This window comes from Pogoniulus pusillus, chromosome 4 (genome assembly GCF_015220805.1).
Source record: "Pogoniulus pusillus isolate bPogPus1 chromosome 4, bPogPus1.pri, whole genome shotgun sequence".
NCBI classification, from domain to species: domain Eukaryota; kingdom Metazoa; phylum Chordata; class Aves; order Piciformes; family Lybiidae; genus Pogoniulus; species Pogoniulus pusillus.
This window is the reverse complement of record NC_087267.1, coordinates 9,495,864-9,515,995: the sequence shown is the minus strand read 5'-3', so window position 1 is coordinate 9,515,995 and position 20,132 is coordinate 9,495,864. Positions and strand designations below refer to the sequence as shown.

At 36.1% G+C, this 20,132-nt stretch overlaps 1 protein-coding gene across 5 annotated transcripts in view; it reads right to left on the bottom strand.

Moving 5' to 3' along the window:
- Positions 1-20,132, bottom strand: part of IMMP2L (inner mitochondrial membrane peptidase subunit 2) — a 480,812-nt gene that overhangs the window by 444,144 nt on the left and 16,536 nt on the right. For 4 of the 5 annotated variants that reach the window (XM_064142892.1, XM_064142893.1, XM_064142894.1 and 1 more), the window contains 2 exons: positions 17,075-17,212; positions 10,677-10,780 (listed from right to left, as the gene is read on the bottom strand). In XM_064142892.1, the coding sequence (XP_063998962.1) occupies positions 10,677-10,780; positions 17,075-17,209 (239 nt within the window). In that variant the 5' untranslated portion in view covers positions 17,210-17,212. Of the gene's footprint in view, positions 1-3,488; positions 3,568-10,676; positions 10,781-17,074; positions 17,213-20,132 lie in introns of those variants that run through there. The other variant, XM_064142896.1, reaches the window with a different exon arrangement.

Here is a 20,132-nt window from a genome sequence, read left to right as displayed (position 1 = left end):
TTTTGTATGTTTGACAAAGGTAGCTGTAGCAGAAGATACCTACACTGCCAGGGAAACTGTGAGCTAAGTGGCTAGAGAATTGCAGGCTAGATGATTCTGCTCTGTATTGGCAGAGGACACAGGTCAAGTTTAAATCAATTTCAGTTCTATTTATGAAATAAATTAAAAAGATTCTCATAGATTCTTCATACATAAAGTCATTAAATTACAGCCTTGACACTAAAATTTGCAGGTAACCCCTCTTTGCTTTCACTTTTCTATCACATTAATTTTTTGGCTTCTGTTTAGGCATCTTTCGTATGTAACTCCTGACACATTTCTCTCTGATTTATAGTTGAAATATTGACCCTGTCCCATATGCATGAATTTGATCAGACTAAAGTGAAATTTAACAAGTGAGCAACAATTACTTGTGTGCTTTTCCAGGCTCTTTTTCCCACTTAGGAACCTCTCTCCAAATACATTTGCAAAGTATTTCCCTTTACTATAGTATGTTAAACATGACCCAATGTTCAGCTGTCTGCATGTAGGCTGGCACTCATCTCACTGATTGTTTCACCATGCATATCTGCCTGAATCCAATCATTGTTTCTCCTTTACAGTGTCCCAGGTTGAGGCTATAGGGTTAAAAATTTTCTGGGGACTAGAAGATTGTTATTCAACCCCATAATTCTGCTATATCTTTATAGACTCACAACAAGGTCAGCTCATCCTCCTCCTGCCCTGTGTGTGCGGCAGGAGCCAATTTATTGGGAAGAACACGTAAGCAGTAGGCCTCTTTGGATGGCAGAGACATCGGAGGGGGAGGATTGGAGCACTGGGGAGTGTAGATCTCGTTTATTTGGGATGGGGAAAATTTCAATGGGGGTTGCCATGGATGGGGTAATTGCTGTATAATGTCTAGCTCTGCATTTTCTCTCTCTAAATATAATTCTGTATTTTCTCTCCAGTTTGATTTGAGAGTTTAATTTCTGTGGGCTCTCTTTAAAAAACCATGACAAATCTATTTATAAAACCCAAATGCAATGTTAGCACTTGCTGTCCTTTTAGTTATTAACACAACAGGCCTACAACACATGAGTGTGTCTTTAAGAAGTTGATGTAAGACAAATAACATGGCCACAACTGAGTTAATAAAGAGTTTTTTAGAACCTCCACTTCTGTGCTAGAAAACAAATTTAAAACATCCTAATGCATATTGTAAACACTAACTGACAACGTTGGTTTCTGACTTTGAAGGGATATTGCTATTGCTATTATATCTCATATTCTAAAATTTCAGTTGTTAATATGCAGACAGAGTAATTCAATTTGGAAGTAACGTCATGGAGTCACCCACTGCAACTGCTGGCCAAAACAGATGCAACTGCAAAGGCCTATCAGGGTGCTAAGGCTTTTACTAAATAACTTGTAAATGCCTTCAGGAACAGAGGTTTCACGGTCACTCTGGCTAAAGACTTAGCTATTCTCATTCTGCCTTTTTTTTCCCCTTACATCTGGTCAGAATACCCCTTGCTACAATTGTGACCCTTTGCTATACACCTCTGATAACAATTTGACTCTGTTTCTTTGTAGCTAACCAAGAGATTGACAGCTGACTACAGCAGTAAGGTCTCATCTCAGCTGAACAAATATATATGAATCTATCTAAAGCATATTTATTTATTTTGTTCAGTTGCACTTTCCAGGAGCACATAAAAAACTAATCTTACATTCATGAATACAACCGAAGATAATTTCCCTAGAAAATACAGTGATGATAAGGTTAATTATCATTTTAAACCTGATAATTTTCTATTCCCTTGTTTTTGCCTTTGCTAACAGGATGAAAACAACAACAACAACAACCCCCCCCCCCCCCCCAAACTCTAACAAACAGGAAACAAAGGTAAGACTCTGCTTATTACACACAAAAATATTCATGTCCACAATATACTCAATACAGGTCAAGACCCATTCTTTTTCTTCTAACATTACCAATTAGACTGGAAATAAATATTTTTAATGTGTAAGCAGAATTCACTTTGTCAGCATATGCATAGTTCAGTGAAAGATTCCTAGAAGTAATATTCTGCAGCTAATATTTATGGTTGCTCATAACACAACCGACTAAACTGGCTTGGGGGAAGTTATTACTAAAAGATATTAAGTCAGCTGTGGCAGTATTTAAACTATAATTTGTTCAAGAGCACTGTATGAAATATTCTGTATAATAAAACATCAACTCATTATTTCCCAGGTTGTACACAAAATAAAAGCAGCCTAACTCTACAAAAGGCTAAAACGCACTTAGATACCTTTTTGCATACTCAAAAACTACAGAACCAACTTAATTTGCTTAATAGATTACATCCAGGACTTTAAAAATTAAATAAAATACACATTATCAAACTTCATCACTCAAGAAAAAAATACCTCATCTGAGTTTCAAGCATTGCTAAATCTTACTACAATACTCTACGCACATTTCTGTTAAATTTTTCATACTATTGCAGGTAGAAGAACTTAAGAATTGGAATAGGCAAGCCTGGCCATTAAGGAACTGAGTATCTTTCAAAAAGAATGATTTTGTATGGAGGAAGAGGAAGGATAAGCTGTCTAGAGTTGTTCTGGGGAAATAAAAAACGGTATTTCATTACTCACTAAGTACAGACAGACACAAAATGTGTCCCATTCATGATTCAAGCAAACCAATTTGAAAGGTAAAATCGTAATCCAGCAAGAAGTTTATCTTAAACTGAATCTAGTATTTCATCAACTCAGCACTAAGCATTTCATCAGTTCAGCAGAACCTATGTTTAAATACTTTGATACATTATATTCTTCAGGAATCACAGCTGGTGCATTGGCTTCCTCAAGTCCTGTACCTTCAAAGGAAAAAAACTAGCTACAAATTAGCAGTTTACTTTCAGTTTAACAGTCTTCCAAATCTTCAAGACATCTGTTCAGCAGATTGAGTACACATCCATCCAGACTGATGTCCATCTATATGTACAGTAATAAAAAATACACTTGATATCTCCATACAAGGATAGCCATATGAATACCTATGATTTTTTTTATCCTGTACCATCACAGACGCTCAGTCTGAATTTACTTAAGAAGTAAGTGTCTAATCTGACTACATTATGGAGAATGATCACTGGAAACAATCATTCTTCTTGGCACTTCTAGCACTGAGACTCTGTAGGCTATTTCACCAACTTATAATATCCTTCCTAGTTCTAGGAACCTATAAGCAATGCCACTCATAAAAAAATAGTAATTACTCTCAGCAGTTGAAAATGTACTGAAGGAAAAACCCACCAAGTATTTCCCTATCAGAGTTGTCAAATTTTCTTAAGGTTAAATTTTTAAAAAAAAAAGTTTAGGAAAAATATACTGTTACCTTTCTGTACATACATCACAGCAGGCATTTATAACACCAGATTCTGCTGAAAGCAAAGCAAGTTACTAGATGCTAAATTATAAATATTTCAAAAGGTAAAAGTGACATTTTTCTAAACCAAGGCAGGTTTCAAGCTCTTTTTGCTCCACATGACCTTCGCAGGGCAGTCAGCCATCACGCTACAAGGTAAAGAGTTACAGGATCAGAAACAGCTTTCCAGCCAATCGAGTCTCTGCTTCAATTTCTGCAACACTTCAACTTATGCCCAGCATCTCTAACCTATTATGTCTGCCCATCATCAAGAACAGTAGAAAAATTTCCACTGTGCTGCTCCATATTCTACTTAATAGAGGAAGATAAAATTTATTTCATTTATTAGAAGATAATTTCTCCCCCCTTCTTTAGATGCCTGCTCACTAAGAAGTAAAAATGAATTATTTTGTTTAGAGGTTGACAATTACTGTTAACAGGCCTCTTCAGCAAAACACAGGCCCTCCTTCTGCATTAAGTACCTGCTAATACCTTATCTGATCTTCTTAAATTTTAAAGATCACAATCGAATAATTTTTTTTCTCCCATCTTTCTTGCTTTCTGAAGAACCACACACACATATATTCAGATGAAACTTCTTTTTATTATTTACATCCTAATCTGTCTGAATTTTAACATAAACACAACTCACAGCTATTCCAGTGTAAATACAGGTGAGCAAAGAAAACAAGATACCTAAAATAATGATACAGATCTGTAGAAGATCCTATATGGAACAGCTTTAATCTTGATGCTATTGAATTGGTACTGAGGTTGGCAAGATCGGTACTGAGGTTGGCAAGATCGGTACTGAGGTTGGCAAGATGATGATGTCCCTCTACTTTTAATAGACTATGTCTTGTTGAAAGTTTATGATACTTATCTCAGTACTAAATTCAACCAAATCTCACAGACTCTGCATCTGATTTTAATTATTCTTTTCAAGTATTTCAATGTTGCATTTTAAATGAAAAGCAAAGACTATATGCAGTAGAATAACCTCAAAAACAAAACTGATGACTTGCAGAGTTATAAAACAATAATGTTTTACAGTTTTTCAAAGTTCTACCCTTCAGTCACTGTAAGAGCAATATCTCAGGTAAGAGCAATACCTCAGATAAGAACCGATGGAATTGTCTTAATAATTGTCATTAAAATTAAATTATTTTCTAATTAATTCTAACTATTCCTAATAGGAATTCATATTTTAAATATAAATTCCGACAACCACACTGATGCCCATAAATTTATTCAAGGGACACTAACTAACATAAAAAAAAATGATTAAGATCATGGTCTTCCACCATTAAATCTCAACATTTGCTTTCAGAGCCACAATTACTGATCATATAGCAAGGTTCTAGATCTACTTATATTCAAGTACAAACATGATGTAGATTTAGTAATTTTATCTGATGAGTTGCTGTGATAGAATGACAATTTCTTCTTTTTTAACTACCATTGGTTGCAATCTGGTTTATGTAAGCATAAAGTATGTAAGCACAATGTCCACTTTTGTCTGGCCATCTTAACTCAGTAACCCATGAAGTGTCTTTTAGTAAACTTGCAATTCAGTATCCAAATGGATACTCTAATAAATACTCAGCAAGCTACAATTAATTTCTTAATTCAATATCAAGGTCCTTAATTCAGTAGCATGGGTTTTAATTCAATACAAAGGTATTTAACTCAATATTAGTGCAAATAAAATTTAAATCAGCCAGAATATGAAGTTCTCCCTGGCACCACTTGCAACAATACAGTAGTCTTCCTGATCATCTAACACCTCTTCCACAAATGGTCCAAGCCATCCGACTCACTGACACATTATTAAGATTTTAGGAACAAACAACAAACAAACAAACAAATTAATTCTCCAAATTCCAACAGAACACTAAAGAATCTTTAAGCAATAACATTCATATATGTCACTTTATGACCTAAAGACTCTAGCGGGACTCTCTCCAGCAATGATTTTTGAAATCCCTGTAAACTTCCTATTCATATCCATAGACTCTATATTACATAACAGTAACTTCAACTACAGTAAACTCTTTCTTCCACATCCACTCAGCTTTCACAGTACTACAATAACTGCCTACTTAAACCCATCCTGAGAACTTCTTAATAAAACCAGGGGTCATGTACAATATTTGGAAACTTTCTTTAGAAAAAAAAAATTATTTTACTTGCTTTATAAATATAAGATGTAAGTCTTTCTTTCATCAACAGTGTTAACACACTCATATAAACAATGATATCTACTGTAAGAATAGATTGCAATGGAGATAATAAAAGTAGAACTTGATTTTTATCAGAAGACATAAGGAGGTTCTTTTTTCCCAGTTAAAAGAATAGAATAGGAAAAGATTTTCTGAGGTCACTGAGGCACAGAAAGTAAAGTGATTATTTAGCTTCTATGTCAGCACAACTTCCATTGCAGTGGCCTATCTGCCAGAAGACAGATGACTTGGTACATGGACTTAAGAGCAAACAAAAATAGAATAGAAAGTGGAAGACTTAAGAAGGTCGAGCAGAGATATTCGTAACTACAGAGATATTTCATAACTACAATTACTGATTCAAGTTCAAGGTAATGCCTTCAATACTATCTTCTTTTTATTTTGCTAGGTTAGCCGTATTAATGAAATTCCAATTAGTGATGTTTTATTAATAGTGTGTATTTGCTTTTCACCATTTGACACTCTTTTGTTTCTATCAACTGATCGGGTCGACATTTCTTCTCATTTTTGTGCATAGGCTGAAACTTGTTGAACTATTGCATACAATCACCCTGGTGAGTATCTTTTCCAGTTCTCATTTCTGAACTGATGTCAGTGAGGGACATAGCTACAGAGACAACCTCACACATAGTACTTTGATTCTTCCTCCAGAATGCTGACTTGCACTGGATTTTTCAGAGCTCAAACACACATAACCTCACATAAAAATACTTCACAGTTACCAAAAGCAAGGAAGTTTGCCAAAAGGTCTGAACATAACCTTACAGTCAGAGGAAACAGTGACAGAATACACTTAACATTCTTCATCAGGATAGCAGACAGGAAGTACAGTGGGTTGTTTTTTTTCAAATGTCAAGGAGGTTTCTATGTAAAAAATTGGGTTTGTACTTCAAGCAATTATGCTTCTATAGAAGAACTCACAAGAAGCTATCAAAATACACAATGTTTGTTTTCTTCTTATTATAGCTGACCTTTAAAAGCATGTTTTTAACTATATCAATTATTTTTAATGTAGCTATTACAGCTCAAAACTGTAAAATCATGTCACCATTCAGAATGTACAGAACAAAGAGCACCAGTTCTCAATCTTTTTCCACGTTAAACTAGCAGACCTATTTTTATTTAACCCATAAGCACACATTCTAAATTAAAAAAGGAGGGACACTTTGCAACCCAACCAGTAAGTTCCAGCTCTCAGTGACACCTTGGAGAAGGTGTACTCTCTCTGCCACAGAAGTAGCATGACCTCTAAAAGCTAAAATTACTATCTGTGAATACTTACAACCTTGAAATGTCATAATTCAAAACCATTTAAACTTCAGTTATTGTTACATCATTTTTAAAAAATCTATTAATCCAGAACAAAACAATGTCCAAACTTCTACTTATTAAAAAAGAAAATTAAATGTCTGAATTAATGTTGTTATGTCTTCATTTCAAAAGCTTGCTTAAATTTTGTCATATTGATAAAATATCCTTTCTACACACATGTGCTGATTCTGCAGTCTCCTGCAAGACAACAACAATTTTTTTCTACATTAAATAAAGAGAGTGCACAACTTCACAAGGGCACAATTTTACAATCAGGTTATAAGGTTTTCAGCAGAGACAAGCAAAATGAATTCTGTAACTATAAAATCACTCTTTGGTAACATCTTTTTATAACAATGCCTGCATTTGTACACAGTAAAGACAAGATTACACAAAGGTACAGTAGAGACCAAATTACATAAAGGTAAGTTGGCAAAAATGTCTGTTACACAATGTAAGAGGACTATCTCCTTCAGCACTAGGAGGTGCAGCTGCAGCACATATTCCCAACAACCAAGCCCTTACTGGGATGCATACTGATCCAGCTACAATGCTATTGACACTCAAACTTTACAGAGCAGAACCGTCTGGGAGCAGCCTACTCATAACCCATTCTACAATACCTGGTAAAATTTTACATAACTCTTGAACTCTACCCCAGCAAAGCTCTTACAAAGTAAAAATATCACAGTCTTCTTTTATTTCCCCCCCCCCCCCCCCCCCCCCCATCTATTTAAGAAGTGCAGTTACTGGAACACATAGTAAGAGAAACTATTGATTTTACTGAAAAAAAAATTGGTTGATTTTTAAATTATTAAGCCCCCATAACATACTAATATTTACATTAAGCACTCAAGCAAGTAATCAAATTAAGGGTGATAATAATTACCCTTTGTTCTGGATCAACTTAAAATTGTGTGTTCAAAAGTTAATGCAAGTAACACTGAGCTCTCTTAATTCCGCTATCAGTAAGGATGAATCATAAGTAAAAGGAAAAACATTAACTTCAAAGAGTTTCTAAAAAGTCAAGGTGAGATTTACCTATTTGCAAAATGCTGAACTGCAAATAAGCAAGTCATTCTTTGCCTGAAATGTACTCTCTCCACTGGTTTTATCTGACTCTAATTTTATACTTATAAAGATTAATGCCACTCTAAATAGTATGTCTAAACCCAAGGATATGCACATGTGCTAATTTTGATGGCTGTGATGCATAGTTACAGCCACATCACATGCAGAGACACGGATGATAGAGATATATGACAAAAGTTACCATAAACTTGCAGTCTTTATTTAATACCTTAACCAGGCATGGACACCAAATGCTGGGGGCAGGGTGCTCATTCATAACCAAAGTCAGCAAATAATAAAAATACAAATGTTCATCACAAACTTCATCACATGAGAGAGGAAAAACTTCTGCATCTGCAAGCAGCACCATAACAATGACAGGCTGACCGACCTCTTGAGGTGCCCAGGGCCATCAGGAGTAACATCTTTTTGGCTTCAAGGCTGGCAGTTTACTTACACTGAATTTTGTCATTTGGGACCTCAACAATCACTTTTAGGACTGTGGTGACAGAAACAGCACACATACAGAATGATACAATGTTTCTGATGTTATGAAGAAAGCAAATAGCTTGGGTGGCCCTAGACAAGCTGCCACAAAACAATGTTTGACTTTAGCTCTTGCTCAGCAAAAGACCACCCTCCCACAACCTCATAGCTATTTTCCACTATGACTTGGAAAAGAGGAGACAGTAGATAAATATTAATTAGACAGCCAAGCAGTATATGAAAGAAGGTTTACATATCCATCTGCCTGAGTCACACCTGACAGGTGTGAACCTCTGACAGGAGCAGAAAAAGCAGCAGCTGAAGAGAGATTGGTCTTCTCTGTTCACACACTGCCTACATCAGCCAAATCCTGAGGACCACCAAGTAAAACACATGCACATACACAGGATATCTATTCACTAGTGACTTTGAGAAATAACAGCTAAACAATAGAAATTAAAAGTATAAAAATATTAACCCATTTACAACATAAAACTTCATGTATCAAAAGTATCGAACAACTCACACAGGTACAGAATCACATCCAGCTATTACATCCTGTAGGTCTTTGCAGGACAATGAAAAACTTAACAATACAATAAGCTAGTAGATCAAAGACAGTAACATCAATTAAATCCATATCATGAAGTACTCAACAACTTGAAAGCTGTTACAATACATAAAATATCCTTCAATATTTTCATTCAAAAACTATTTGATAGACTGCTTTCTACATTGCTTAACTTCATTCATATTGTACTTAAAGTTACTTTTGAATTGTCTAGTCTGATAATTCAGCATACTTCCCCAAAGACTAAGAAAAACCTCTGTACAGTACATAAAAACAAGGTGACTTCCTCCACATACATCTACGTATGCTCCATCCATAACAAGCAAAAACCACACAGCATCTAAAATATTAGCTATGAAGCCCAGGCATATAAACTAATCAATGCAAATGGCTCAAATAGCCCCACAAATATTCAAGAAGTGTAAGAATGAAACGATTTACTCTGTTTTCTTATCAGACAACATGCTCATCTTCTATTCATTCTATTAATTACTAATCAATTACACTTTTGTTTTGGCCTCTAGAGCATTACTTGAGCAGAAAGATGCACAGGTAGAATCAAAGCAGATATACAGTGACCTGAAACTGGAGTCCTTCTTCAATATTAGGTATTTAAAAGATGAATAAATTCATGTTTGTAGCTAGACCATTTAGAGAAAATCTTACATGCCAGACAGTAAGAGAGACCAAGACCATAAAGTAAATTTAATTTTTTTAAGAAGTCTACATGAGAGTTTGCTTTAAGAAATAGTAATTAAAATTGTCATAGGAATTACCACTACAGTGAAAAGGAAGGCAAAAGGGACGATTAGAAGAGATATATCACACAAAGGAAACTGGATAATGTAGCTTGCAAAGACAGTTCTGTTACAATCTACACAATGTGCACTTCACCTACAAAACTAAAACCTTAAGCTTAAATTATCCAAGCATGTAGTACAAGTATGCATTATATCACTGTGTCATTTATGTACACCTTGACATTCCATTTCTATCTTACATTAAGGCTGAAATGGAGTTTCTGTCCTCTGTTAGTCTTGAACATGATTTCAACAGTGGAACACTGCCACCTTTTGTCTTGATACACAGACCTTCCCATTGGAATTGTAAAACTTTCTGCTGTTGTTGTTGCTTCATTTGTCTTTTATAAAGACAGATGAATTCTCATAATCTTATCTTAAATTTTATTCAGTAGCCAGATTTCTCCAGGAAAAAAAAAACACTAATTGGAAATGAAACACTATTTTCCTCTACAAATATGAGTGCATAGCCAAACAATTTTAGAAGTATACTCTGTTAAACTTATCTATTTTCTCTCTTAATCCCACATCTCTTTTTTCTTGGCAGTTTTGGTGCATATATATACCATATCACATAATTATCTTCCACAGCATTCCTTTCAGTAAATACGTGATAATGCATTATTTGAACATCTAGGTTTTGAAAACTGATTAAAGGAACAAGAATAATGCATTATTAAAATGTTTATGTTCCTTGTTCACACATACGGTATTCTAAATACTGACGGCTCAACATTTATATAAGCATGTATTGAAATGTGTGCAAAACGACTTACACCAATGACACAATGTCCCCACGTTGTACATCATAATTCCGAATGCTCCAGTGGTTTAAGAGTACTACATCAGATGCTTGTCTTCCCCCAGGATTCAAAGAAGGCTGAGAGAGAGCAAAAAAACCAAGCTTTATATCTACAGTTCCTTCAAGAATCTTCCACCTAACCCTCATTCCATCAACAAGTAATATCTATTAAACTCAGTGAAACTGTACCCGTTAACTAGAAGATTAGGAATGTCTTGTATTCTAGGATTTTCTTCATATATGGGGTAAGGTTGAGAGGGGTAGGGGGAAGGTGCAGGGGTGGTTGAGAGCCCCTCCTGGGGACTCAGGATTCTGGGAGGGGAGTTGTATTTCTGTATTACCTTTTACCTTGTATATTTCTGTATATAATTTTATATACTGTAAATATCTGCTTGTATAGTGTGCTAGCTGTAAATAAATAGCTTCATTTATATTCCCAGAGCTGGCTGAGTCTAGTCTGGGTAACTTCTAAAGTGTGGGGGGACGGGGAACACCCAAACCATCACAATTTATTTAATAAATGTCATGTTAAATGTCGTAAGTTTATGACTAACTGCAGTTCATCTTTTTCAATACACTACTGCACACAAACTAAATTACATATGACAAGCCTGATGAAAAGAAGTGATATCATTTAATATTAAAACCAAAAAAGTAACTAAGAGAACACTAATTCCCAGAAAAAGCACTTCCTGCAGGGTTATTACCTCTTACACAAGTGTAATACACTAAAAATTAAGTATGTACTTATAACAACACTAATCTCAGCACCCCTTGCAAAGGGAACAAACGAGCCTTGCTCTTACAGCACATACTGACACTACCAGCAAACATGAGCCCTTCCTAACAGCATATAAAGCAGCATGAACTCACACAGACCCTTGCAATGAAATGAAACTGTTCATTAAGCCAAATATTAAAATAACAAAGTAATTAATTAGTAGAGAGTATCAAGAGGTACACAGTACCAGAAAGAACTACTTTGTGGAAACTGGTACAAAACCAGGGTACCTGCTCAATTCTGGTTCTGAGTTAACCCATCAGAAATAGCAGAGGAAGAAAGCAGACCATCACAGAACAGTCTTCATTGATTTCTCCAGGGCTTAATACAATACTCTAATACAGGAAGTATTCAGGAGTAATTCAGGATAAAGTCTTTGAGATAGCTTCTTTCTCAATACGTTTGTTCCGAGTCTTCAATACAATTATGGTATCTCCAAGACTCTAAAGCTAGGTGATACATGTAATAGAGTATGAAGGGCAGGCAGCTCTTCATTTTTTTAGTATGACAGATGAAATATTTGCTAAAATTTGACCTTTTTTTGAGATATGAGACTCTCACTGCTGAAATTTCCCTCCCTAGACCACTTGTACCTTTGATGAGCAAAGTGGGCTATAGCAGTGAAATTAACTGTTCTCAACACAAGTAACTACACGGTGGTAAATTTCATTGGATTTTTACTCAGAAAAACTATCCTCTCAAATCAGGATGGATAGTCAATATTTATTTTTAACTTCAAAAGTGATTTGAAAGTGTTATTTTCTCTTTACCACAGTTCCCTCACTCATATTTTCTAGGTTAAACAGATCATGTCAATGAAGATTTATTTCAAATGGGACTTGCACAAAACTAGCTTTTCAGTGTGCAAGAAGTAACATGCTGAAGTCCTGAGCAGGTTTAATTCACATGAACAGTAAGGAAGGTGATAGGTTAAAAGAGTATGTAAGCAAGTATCTAAAACATGCTGCAAAACTTTCTCTAATGTAAATAACATAAATTGTGATACCATAACAAAAAGTATAGATTTAACGCAGTCTGTTTAGAGACAGCCTGTTCCCCATGACATTTTTACTAGTAGTAAAGTCTCAGGTCTAGCAAAACAAAAATACAGCTTCTGAAAAGGTAGTGAATAGGCTCACAAAAACTCTTTGGTTTTATAAGAAATAATACAGGACCTTCTTCCTGCCTCCAGCTTGAAGCATTATAACTTGTTTGCCCAAGTTCTTGGCATAATAGCCTCCTACAAATGAGACACACAGGTCTTAATTTATAACTGGAGCTGCAGAAGTCATAAAACATTCACTCTTTCCAATTACTAACTAATCTAATGCTAAAAGCATGCAAATTGAGATCCCCAGCCATATGATGAAGCCTCACAGGACATGAGGTTCCATAAGTAGGAGGGTTAAAGCATGCCCTTTTACTATAAATAATGATTAACTTGATAATTGTTATGCTGCTAGTGAATACCAGAAGGTCACAACTTATTTGCTTATAGCTTGGGGAACAGAAAGAATATTCACATGAGCTCACAGGCTTAGGTACAATAATCCTAATAATAAAGTCAGGAGAACTGCCACAGAATAATTACAACTGCTATTATGCATAATGGAATAGAACATTCAATAATGTTTGCTGCTGAAACAAGTGTGCTTTGTCAGAGATCGCTGGTCAGGCTACTTGCTATAATCCTTGGTATTGAACTATGTGACAGAACTTGCATATAAAGTTGCACACACACTGTCTTCTTCTACCTCACCTGAAAACAGCCCACTTGATTTCATGAATTTAAAAATCCATATATCCACAGTGGGTTGCCTTTTCCCCATCACTGTGTATGAACACCAGACAAGCAAGAAACTCAACAGGAAATAAAAGTGTAGCAAGATGTCCATAACAAAAAAAATTTAAAGTACACATCCAGCATTCCAAGGAGTCACAAAACCCCCCACGACAACCAATTAGGAAATCCTATTACCAGTTATTTGTATCACATACAATGTTGCAAACAGATTGCAACCCACTATTAACAAAACGCTAGATGAGCACATCAATCTTTAAAATCCTAAGGAATAAAACCATGTTGTGATTATAAAACAAACCAAGTAATTTTGGAAAGAAAAAACACCCAGAAGGTAATGAAACAATTTAAAAAAATGTTAAAATTATAAACTGCAATATTTCACTGGTATTCCCTGTAGGTTAGAATTAATACTTATACCCATCAAAGTCAGCACAAGTGGAAGAATTATCACAGGTGGCTGAAAGACCTGTAGAGACACAGTATCAGCTTGAGACAACTATATGCATGAAGTCTGTCTTAATTGCTTGGGAATAAAAAAGCAAATGTGTATTTTCATTAGAACCTTTATTTGGTGTGCTTGCCAGAGTGTCAAAAAGTATTATCATTGTCAGTAACTATGAAGCAGCAGTAAGATCGGTCAAGCAAAACTAGAGAGGGGAAAGACAGCATGCAACAGAGAAGAGCAGGAGAACAAGCAGAACACAGAGATTTATTCCTTGCTTCTTGTCAGAACTTTTAATTTCAGGCTCAGCAGGAGCCACAATTATGAGTACACAAAGCAAGTCAGATGTCTTAGAGGTCTATTGCAAGCAAAATCTTGGGAATCATACTATGATATCTTCAAACTGACACAGTGAGATACCATTGGCAGACTGATGGATATGTGACTACATGCTGACAGGACTTCACTCTCATACCCACGGTTTTTAGATACATTCAACATAGATCCCTCTCCAGAGAATACAGTAAATAGATGTAACCACAACGACCACTACTCCTTCAAACTACTCTGTAAGTGAGGAATATACCCCTCGTACTTGTGTCCCTGTCAGATTTATTTATGTGCCTACTAAAAATTGGCAAGGAAATTAGTATCTTACTAAAAGCACTACAAAGGTTTTTTTTTTTTTTGTAGTCTGAAAAGCATCCATATGCATAGAAGTTTAAAACAAACTTCTATTTCAGTGCTGCAGTCTAGAATAAAATCAGAATTTTAGACACTAAGATGTCAGCAAAATTACTAGTGTCAGCTTTCAAGCTGCCCATACATCAATCAACAGAGGCGACGTTTAGTCAACAGACATCACGGGAAAAGCTTAGATTCTAATCACCCAGTGAATATATATTGCTTTCTCTAGCCACTGTGAAGAATGCATATCCTTCTTTGTCCAGCTGAATAAATCTGAGCAAATAACTGCAGTGTTTTTCCAATCTCTCATGGACAAACCACAGTTAACTACAGGCCCTTCAAGTGAGTACAGAAGCAACACTCCAGAAAAATAATGGAGCACCCTCTGACACCTGGGACTTTGACTTCAAAGGAAACACAAAATGTAAGTCTTGACCAAAGGGGTTCAACCTTCTTTTGGAGTAGGGCAATCTAGAAAATTTTTTTCCAGATACTGAGCTAAACTATCCAAACAAGAATGGATATCTGACAGAACACTGTCAGAAACAGAAAAGACCAAACAACTACAGGCAATGTGACATGTTGAAAAAACAATCACTTCAAACTCAATATTTAGGTCACGCTCACTAGTAGAAAAACTAACAAACAAGATAACCCACCAAAAATACAAAATCCAAGGCATGTCTGCATCTTGAGTGCTGCATATGGCTCTAGATCCAAACAGAGGCAAAAACTGGGGAGATGGAAAAATGGGGGAGTTGGATTTAACATCTGATTAACATCTTGTTGCCAACATGGAAAGCGGGATGGAGTGCACCCTCAGCATGTCTGCCAATGACATCAAGCTGTGTCAAAGCAGATCATATCCTGGCCTGCACCAAAAGAAACATGGCCAGCAGATTGAGTGATGTGATTTTCACTCTTTGCTCTCACGAGACCCTGCCTGAAGTATTGTGTCCAGCTTGAGCCAAAACACAAGAGGGACATGGAACTGTCAGAGCAGGTTCAGAAGAGGGCCATGAAGGTGATCTGAGGGCTGGAGCACCTCTCCTATGAAGACAGGCTGAGAAAGCTGGGGTTGTTCATCCTGGAGAAGGTTCAGAGAGCACCTTATAGCAGCCTTCCAGTATTCGAAAGGGGCCTACAGGATAGCTGGAGAATGACTTCTTACAAAGGCATATAGTGATAGAACAGAAGGTAAGGGCTTCAAACTGTAAAAAGCAAGATTTAGATTAGGCATCACAAAGAAATTCTTCACCACCAGATTGGTAAGAGATGGGAACGTGTTGTCCAGGGAAGCTGTGAAAGCACCAATCCTGGAAACGTTCAAAGCCAGGTTGGATGAGGCCTTAAACAACCTGCTCTAGTAGGAGGAATTCATGCCCACGGTAGGCTGTTGGAAATAGATGATCTTTAAAATCCCTTTTGACCCAAATCAATGTATGATTCTATGACTTTATTCATCTGTCTCATTTTGTATTTATCTAGATGCTGTGTTATAGATTTGAATTTCTCCTGTTTGAAAATAGTAAAAAGAGAATGAAAGTGGTTTTCCCACTGTCCAACTGCTCTCCTCCTTTCTAGAGCAAAGCCTAAATCCTGAGATTCTCCTACCTTTCACTGGTCATCAATAAAATTCATAACACTGATAAAAAGAGCAGAAATAATACATTACATCTAACTTTCTGGTCTGGGATTGTAGAATTACTGGAGCACAATGAGTTTACTTTGGTCCTTAATCTTGAGATGAGAGTTGCTTCTAGACCAGCTGAGGTTTTGTGATAGGCATTAAACATCAAATTAAAGACTGCCACAGAAGTCACAATGGTACCTTGTCATGCTCTTCCCACCACCATAATCTTTTTATAACATTAAACACAGATCAGCCAAGCCCAGATTCTAGTCCAAGTTTTGTCTGTGTGAATGCTGCACAATTCAAACTCTAGCAGTTGGTCTTGATTGCTGTGTAACCTGCTCTTCATGGTTCTGAGCTTACTTAGACAATCAGAAAAAACAGCTTGGCATGTGAGAATCAAATTTTTAGTCTCTGCAAACTGGAATGTTGCAACAGTAGAACAAAATAAGTTATCAGTGGTGATGCACAGCAACACACAGTGCATATTATTTAAAATGCAAAGAAACAATATAAAAAATGTCTAACTACACTATAATATGTATTTTTCAAGTTCAAAAAACAGAAGAAACAAAGTAGCTGCTCACTAGAATGAGTATTTATTTATCTTCTACATGTTACAAACAAATGTTATTTTATACTTACTTGACAACACTATAAACAGTCAGTATAAGCAAAGTAAAAACAGCTAACTACCACTTATATCCTGATAAGCAAAGGTAAATAACTAGGAATATATACAAAATACATAGACATAAATAAATAAATAAGTTTAAGATAAATAAATATATAAAAGCATCTTCATCAATACTTAGCTATGTTATTTTCCTTTTACTCAGACAGGATTTGGGCAAGTCTCATTCTCAAAAGCTTTTTCATATCACAAAAGTATTTGTTCAACAAAGTAAAAATGAAACTACCTCATGCTATGATGAGGTCATTTAATAAAAATAGTGAAAAGGATATTTTTTGCACCTTGCTACAGTCAGTGGACACTGACTTTAGTTGCCTAACTGACAAAATACCTGCATCGATGCTCCTTCCACTCTTGCTACACAGGCAACTCTGTCCAGGAAAGTCACTGTTACTGGAACAGCAACAAAGAAACCTTTAAAAAAGGCTTTAATGTATCTCTTCCCCAAACCTTGAGCCTGCGCCATAATCTGAAAAACAAGAATAAAAACGAAGATTAAACTTGTTATAAACCAAATTTTAAGCAACATTAGAGTTGAATAATAAGGTTGAAGAATAAATTGATTCTGTTATCTGTAAGGGTCTCCCAACATCCACAGTAGGATTTAAAAAGTAATGTGCACATAAGAATTAAAAAGAACTGAATTTTTCATCAGAATTTAAAAGTCTACACAGCAGAAGAGAGCTTGATATTCGGCATTTAACCTTTGCTTGACTTAACAGTTTCTTGTGAACCTGTGCTAGAAGTACCTGCTAACAATGACTAAATGGTAACAATTCTGCTAAGCAAGAAGAAAACTAATGCAACCAGACAAAATCTAAGTGTGCATATCTGAGAAAAAAAAAATCATCAGATAAACTGAACTAACCAAATAGCATTCAGATGGAATTTACAACCAAAATTCTGCAAGCTATTTTATCTCCATATGCTAGTAATTATTAGCTTGTGAACTCCAAAGACAGACTGTGTTATGTAAGGGAAAGCTGACTATTTTCAACACAGTATAACGTCTTTATTAGTATTTGCACAAATGCAAATGCACAAATGCGTAGCTTCCACACTTCTGATAACTGAAAACACATCAAATCAATTAAAATTGTCACATATATGACAGGGACACCCCATAGCACAAGGACACCTTGTTTGCTACATTGACACTTTAAAAGCACATTGCCAAGCTGGGCAGCTAAGTAATGACACGTGGGACTATTCCACTCCAACTTACCACTTATTATTCTACCACTCATACATTTATTTAGGCCAAAACCATTGAACCCTGAAAAGCACAGTTAAACACAAGTTGTTTGATCATATTAGTTATGCCTCTGAAAAGCAAGTTGATTATGCAAGTACTGCTGGAAAGGTACAAGACTGTGTGACGTTACTGCAATTTCACTGTAAGAAATGCTGCCCTTCACTGCAATGTGAAGGGGTAATTAATTAATGTGAGATGGTACTTTTCCAAAATCAATATTGAGTAGCAATTCTGATATTCTGAACTCCTGCTGCCCCTGACCACTAATTTTAATAATAATTGTTTCTTTGCACGGTCATGGAAACACACAGAGGAATAACTAGACCTAGAAATAACTTGCAAAAAATATATAAATATTAACTGAACTGTAAGAGAAAAGTTCCTGCGGTCAAATACCGCTTGTGGTCAACATACCATTTGCCCACTAGATAGATGGACTCAAGGAGCTTCTTTCTGCTCATGGCAGAAGGCAATGGTGACTTACAAGAGGTTTTAAGTATTTACTCACAAAATATAATTTCCTGACTCGTGGGACTAGCAACAGATTCACAGTACCCAAAATGCTTTCAGGGAATTCTGTTAGTGTCTTCTCCACCACTAAGACATCTGACTCTTCCCAGGCTTCTGGGGAAAGGAGGGAGACAATCTCTGACCTTATCCCGGCTTCTCTGGATGATGTGTGTGTCTCCAGGACTTCCTGTCCTGGCAGGAGACTTTCAGGTATAGGCAGGATGTCTTGCGATGTGCAGTCTTAGCATGACGTCATGCTAGCTATGCAGGCCGATCACATGGAGGCATTTAGAGCCTGTTCCTGGTAAACTTGAGGCAGGCAGTTTCCAGGCAAACAAACTCAGAGCATCAGAGTTTGTTATTGTGTAGCAGAGCTAGCTTACAGCTTAGCATAGCATGCCAAGATGCAACAAGGCAGTAAGATCGTATGCTGCCAGAAACAGAAAGCAAAAGCAGCAGGCAGTAGCAGGCACAAATACAACAGCAGAACATGTTGTGCTACCTGCTCAATTATTTTTATCAATACAGCCCAAGACTAATGAGTCTTTGGACACAGAATAGCCAATCAGAATGGCAGTTAGCCAAGCTTGACCATATTAGGTGAAACCAATTTACCTAAATTTGGGAAAAGCATAGGCCTTGCACAAGGCCTGTATCTTGTTTACCACAGGATGTAGTCTGGGCAGGCCAGAGTCCTTAGACTCAGTGGCTCCAGGTTCTTTATCCTCTTTCCTGTCCTTCTTCCCAAAACAGAAGGAGGGAGATGAGAAAAACATGCCTGTGGAAGCCAGGACATGTATTTTTGGCCTATTAGGCCTACCACAACATTCACCTATTGGCAAATTCAATTTAAACTGATGTTTCAAACTAATGAATCCCTGGTAGACCCTGCACAACATCAGTTTCTAGAGCCCCTGCTCCCTCTATCTCATCCTAACTCTGACATACAGTAATAGGAGAAATCACATTGTGTCCTGAATTTTGGAGTCTTTCAGCATTTTTATATTGAAGAAGCAGAGTTATTTTTCAACTAAAATAATGGGAAACATAAATACATGCAGTTTCATTTGATACTCTCACAAACAGAATATTTGGAACTTAATAATATAGCTTTTCTTTGTTGTGTTTTCAGAAATATGGAAGTGATGAACTACTTCTATGCAAAACAGAAATTCAAATCACTCTGATGAAAGACTACTGAAAGCAGTATTTCTGCCACAGATATGATTTCTTTATTCTCCCAGTTGCAGAACTAAGGAAACCCAGTTCTACAAAGTAAGCCATCAGGATATTCTTTACTAAAATCCTTTCTAGATATTAATAACATTGCAATGACAAGATCTGTCTCCTAAAAGACAGGAACATCTTTACTGTTACTTCTGACAGTTACTATCACAATGTGTTACATCTTTTTTTTCCCCCTTTTAAAGCAAAAACACTTCACCATCACCTGTAACTCCTGCTTAATACTTGTAACTCAATTACATTTTCTTTCTGCATATTTCATGTAAACATTCACAACAGATTTCACAGACTTTGAAACTGGTTATGAAACAGAATAATAACCTCATCAATTCAGGGCAAATGTTAAATTTATTTCCTTTCAGCTTATCATTTAAGAACA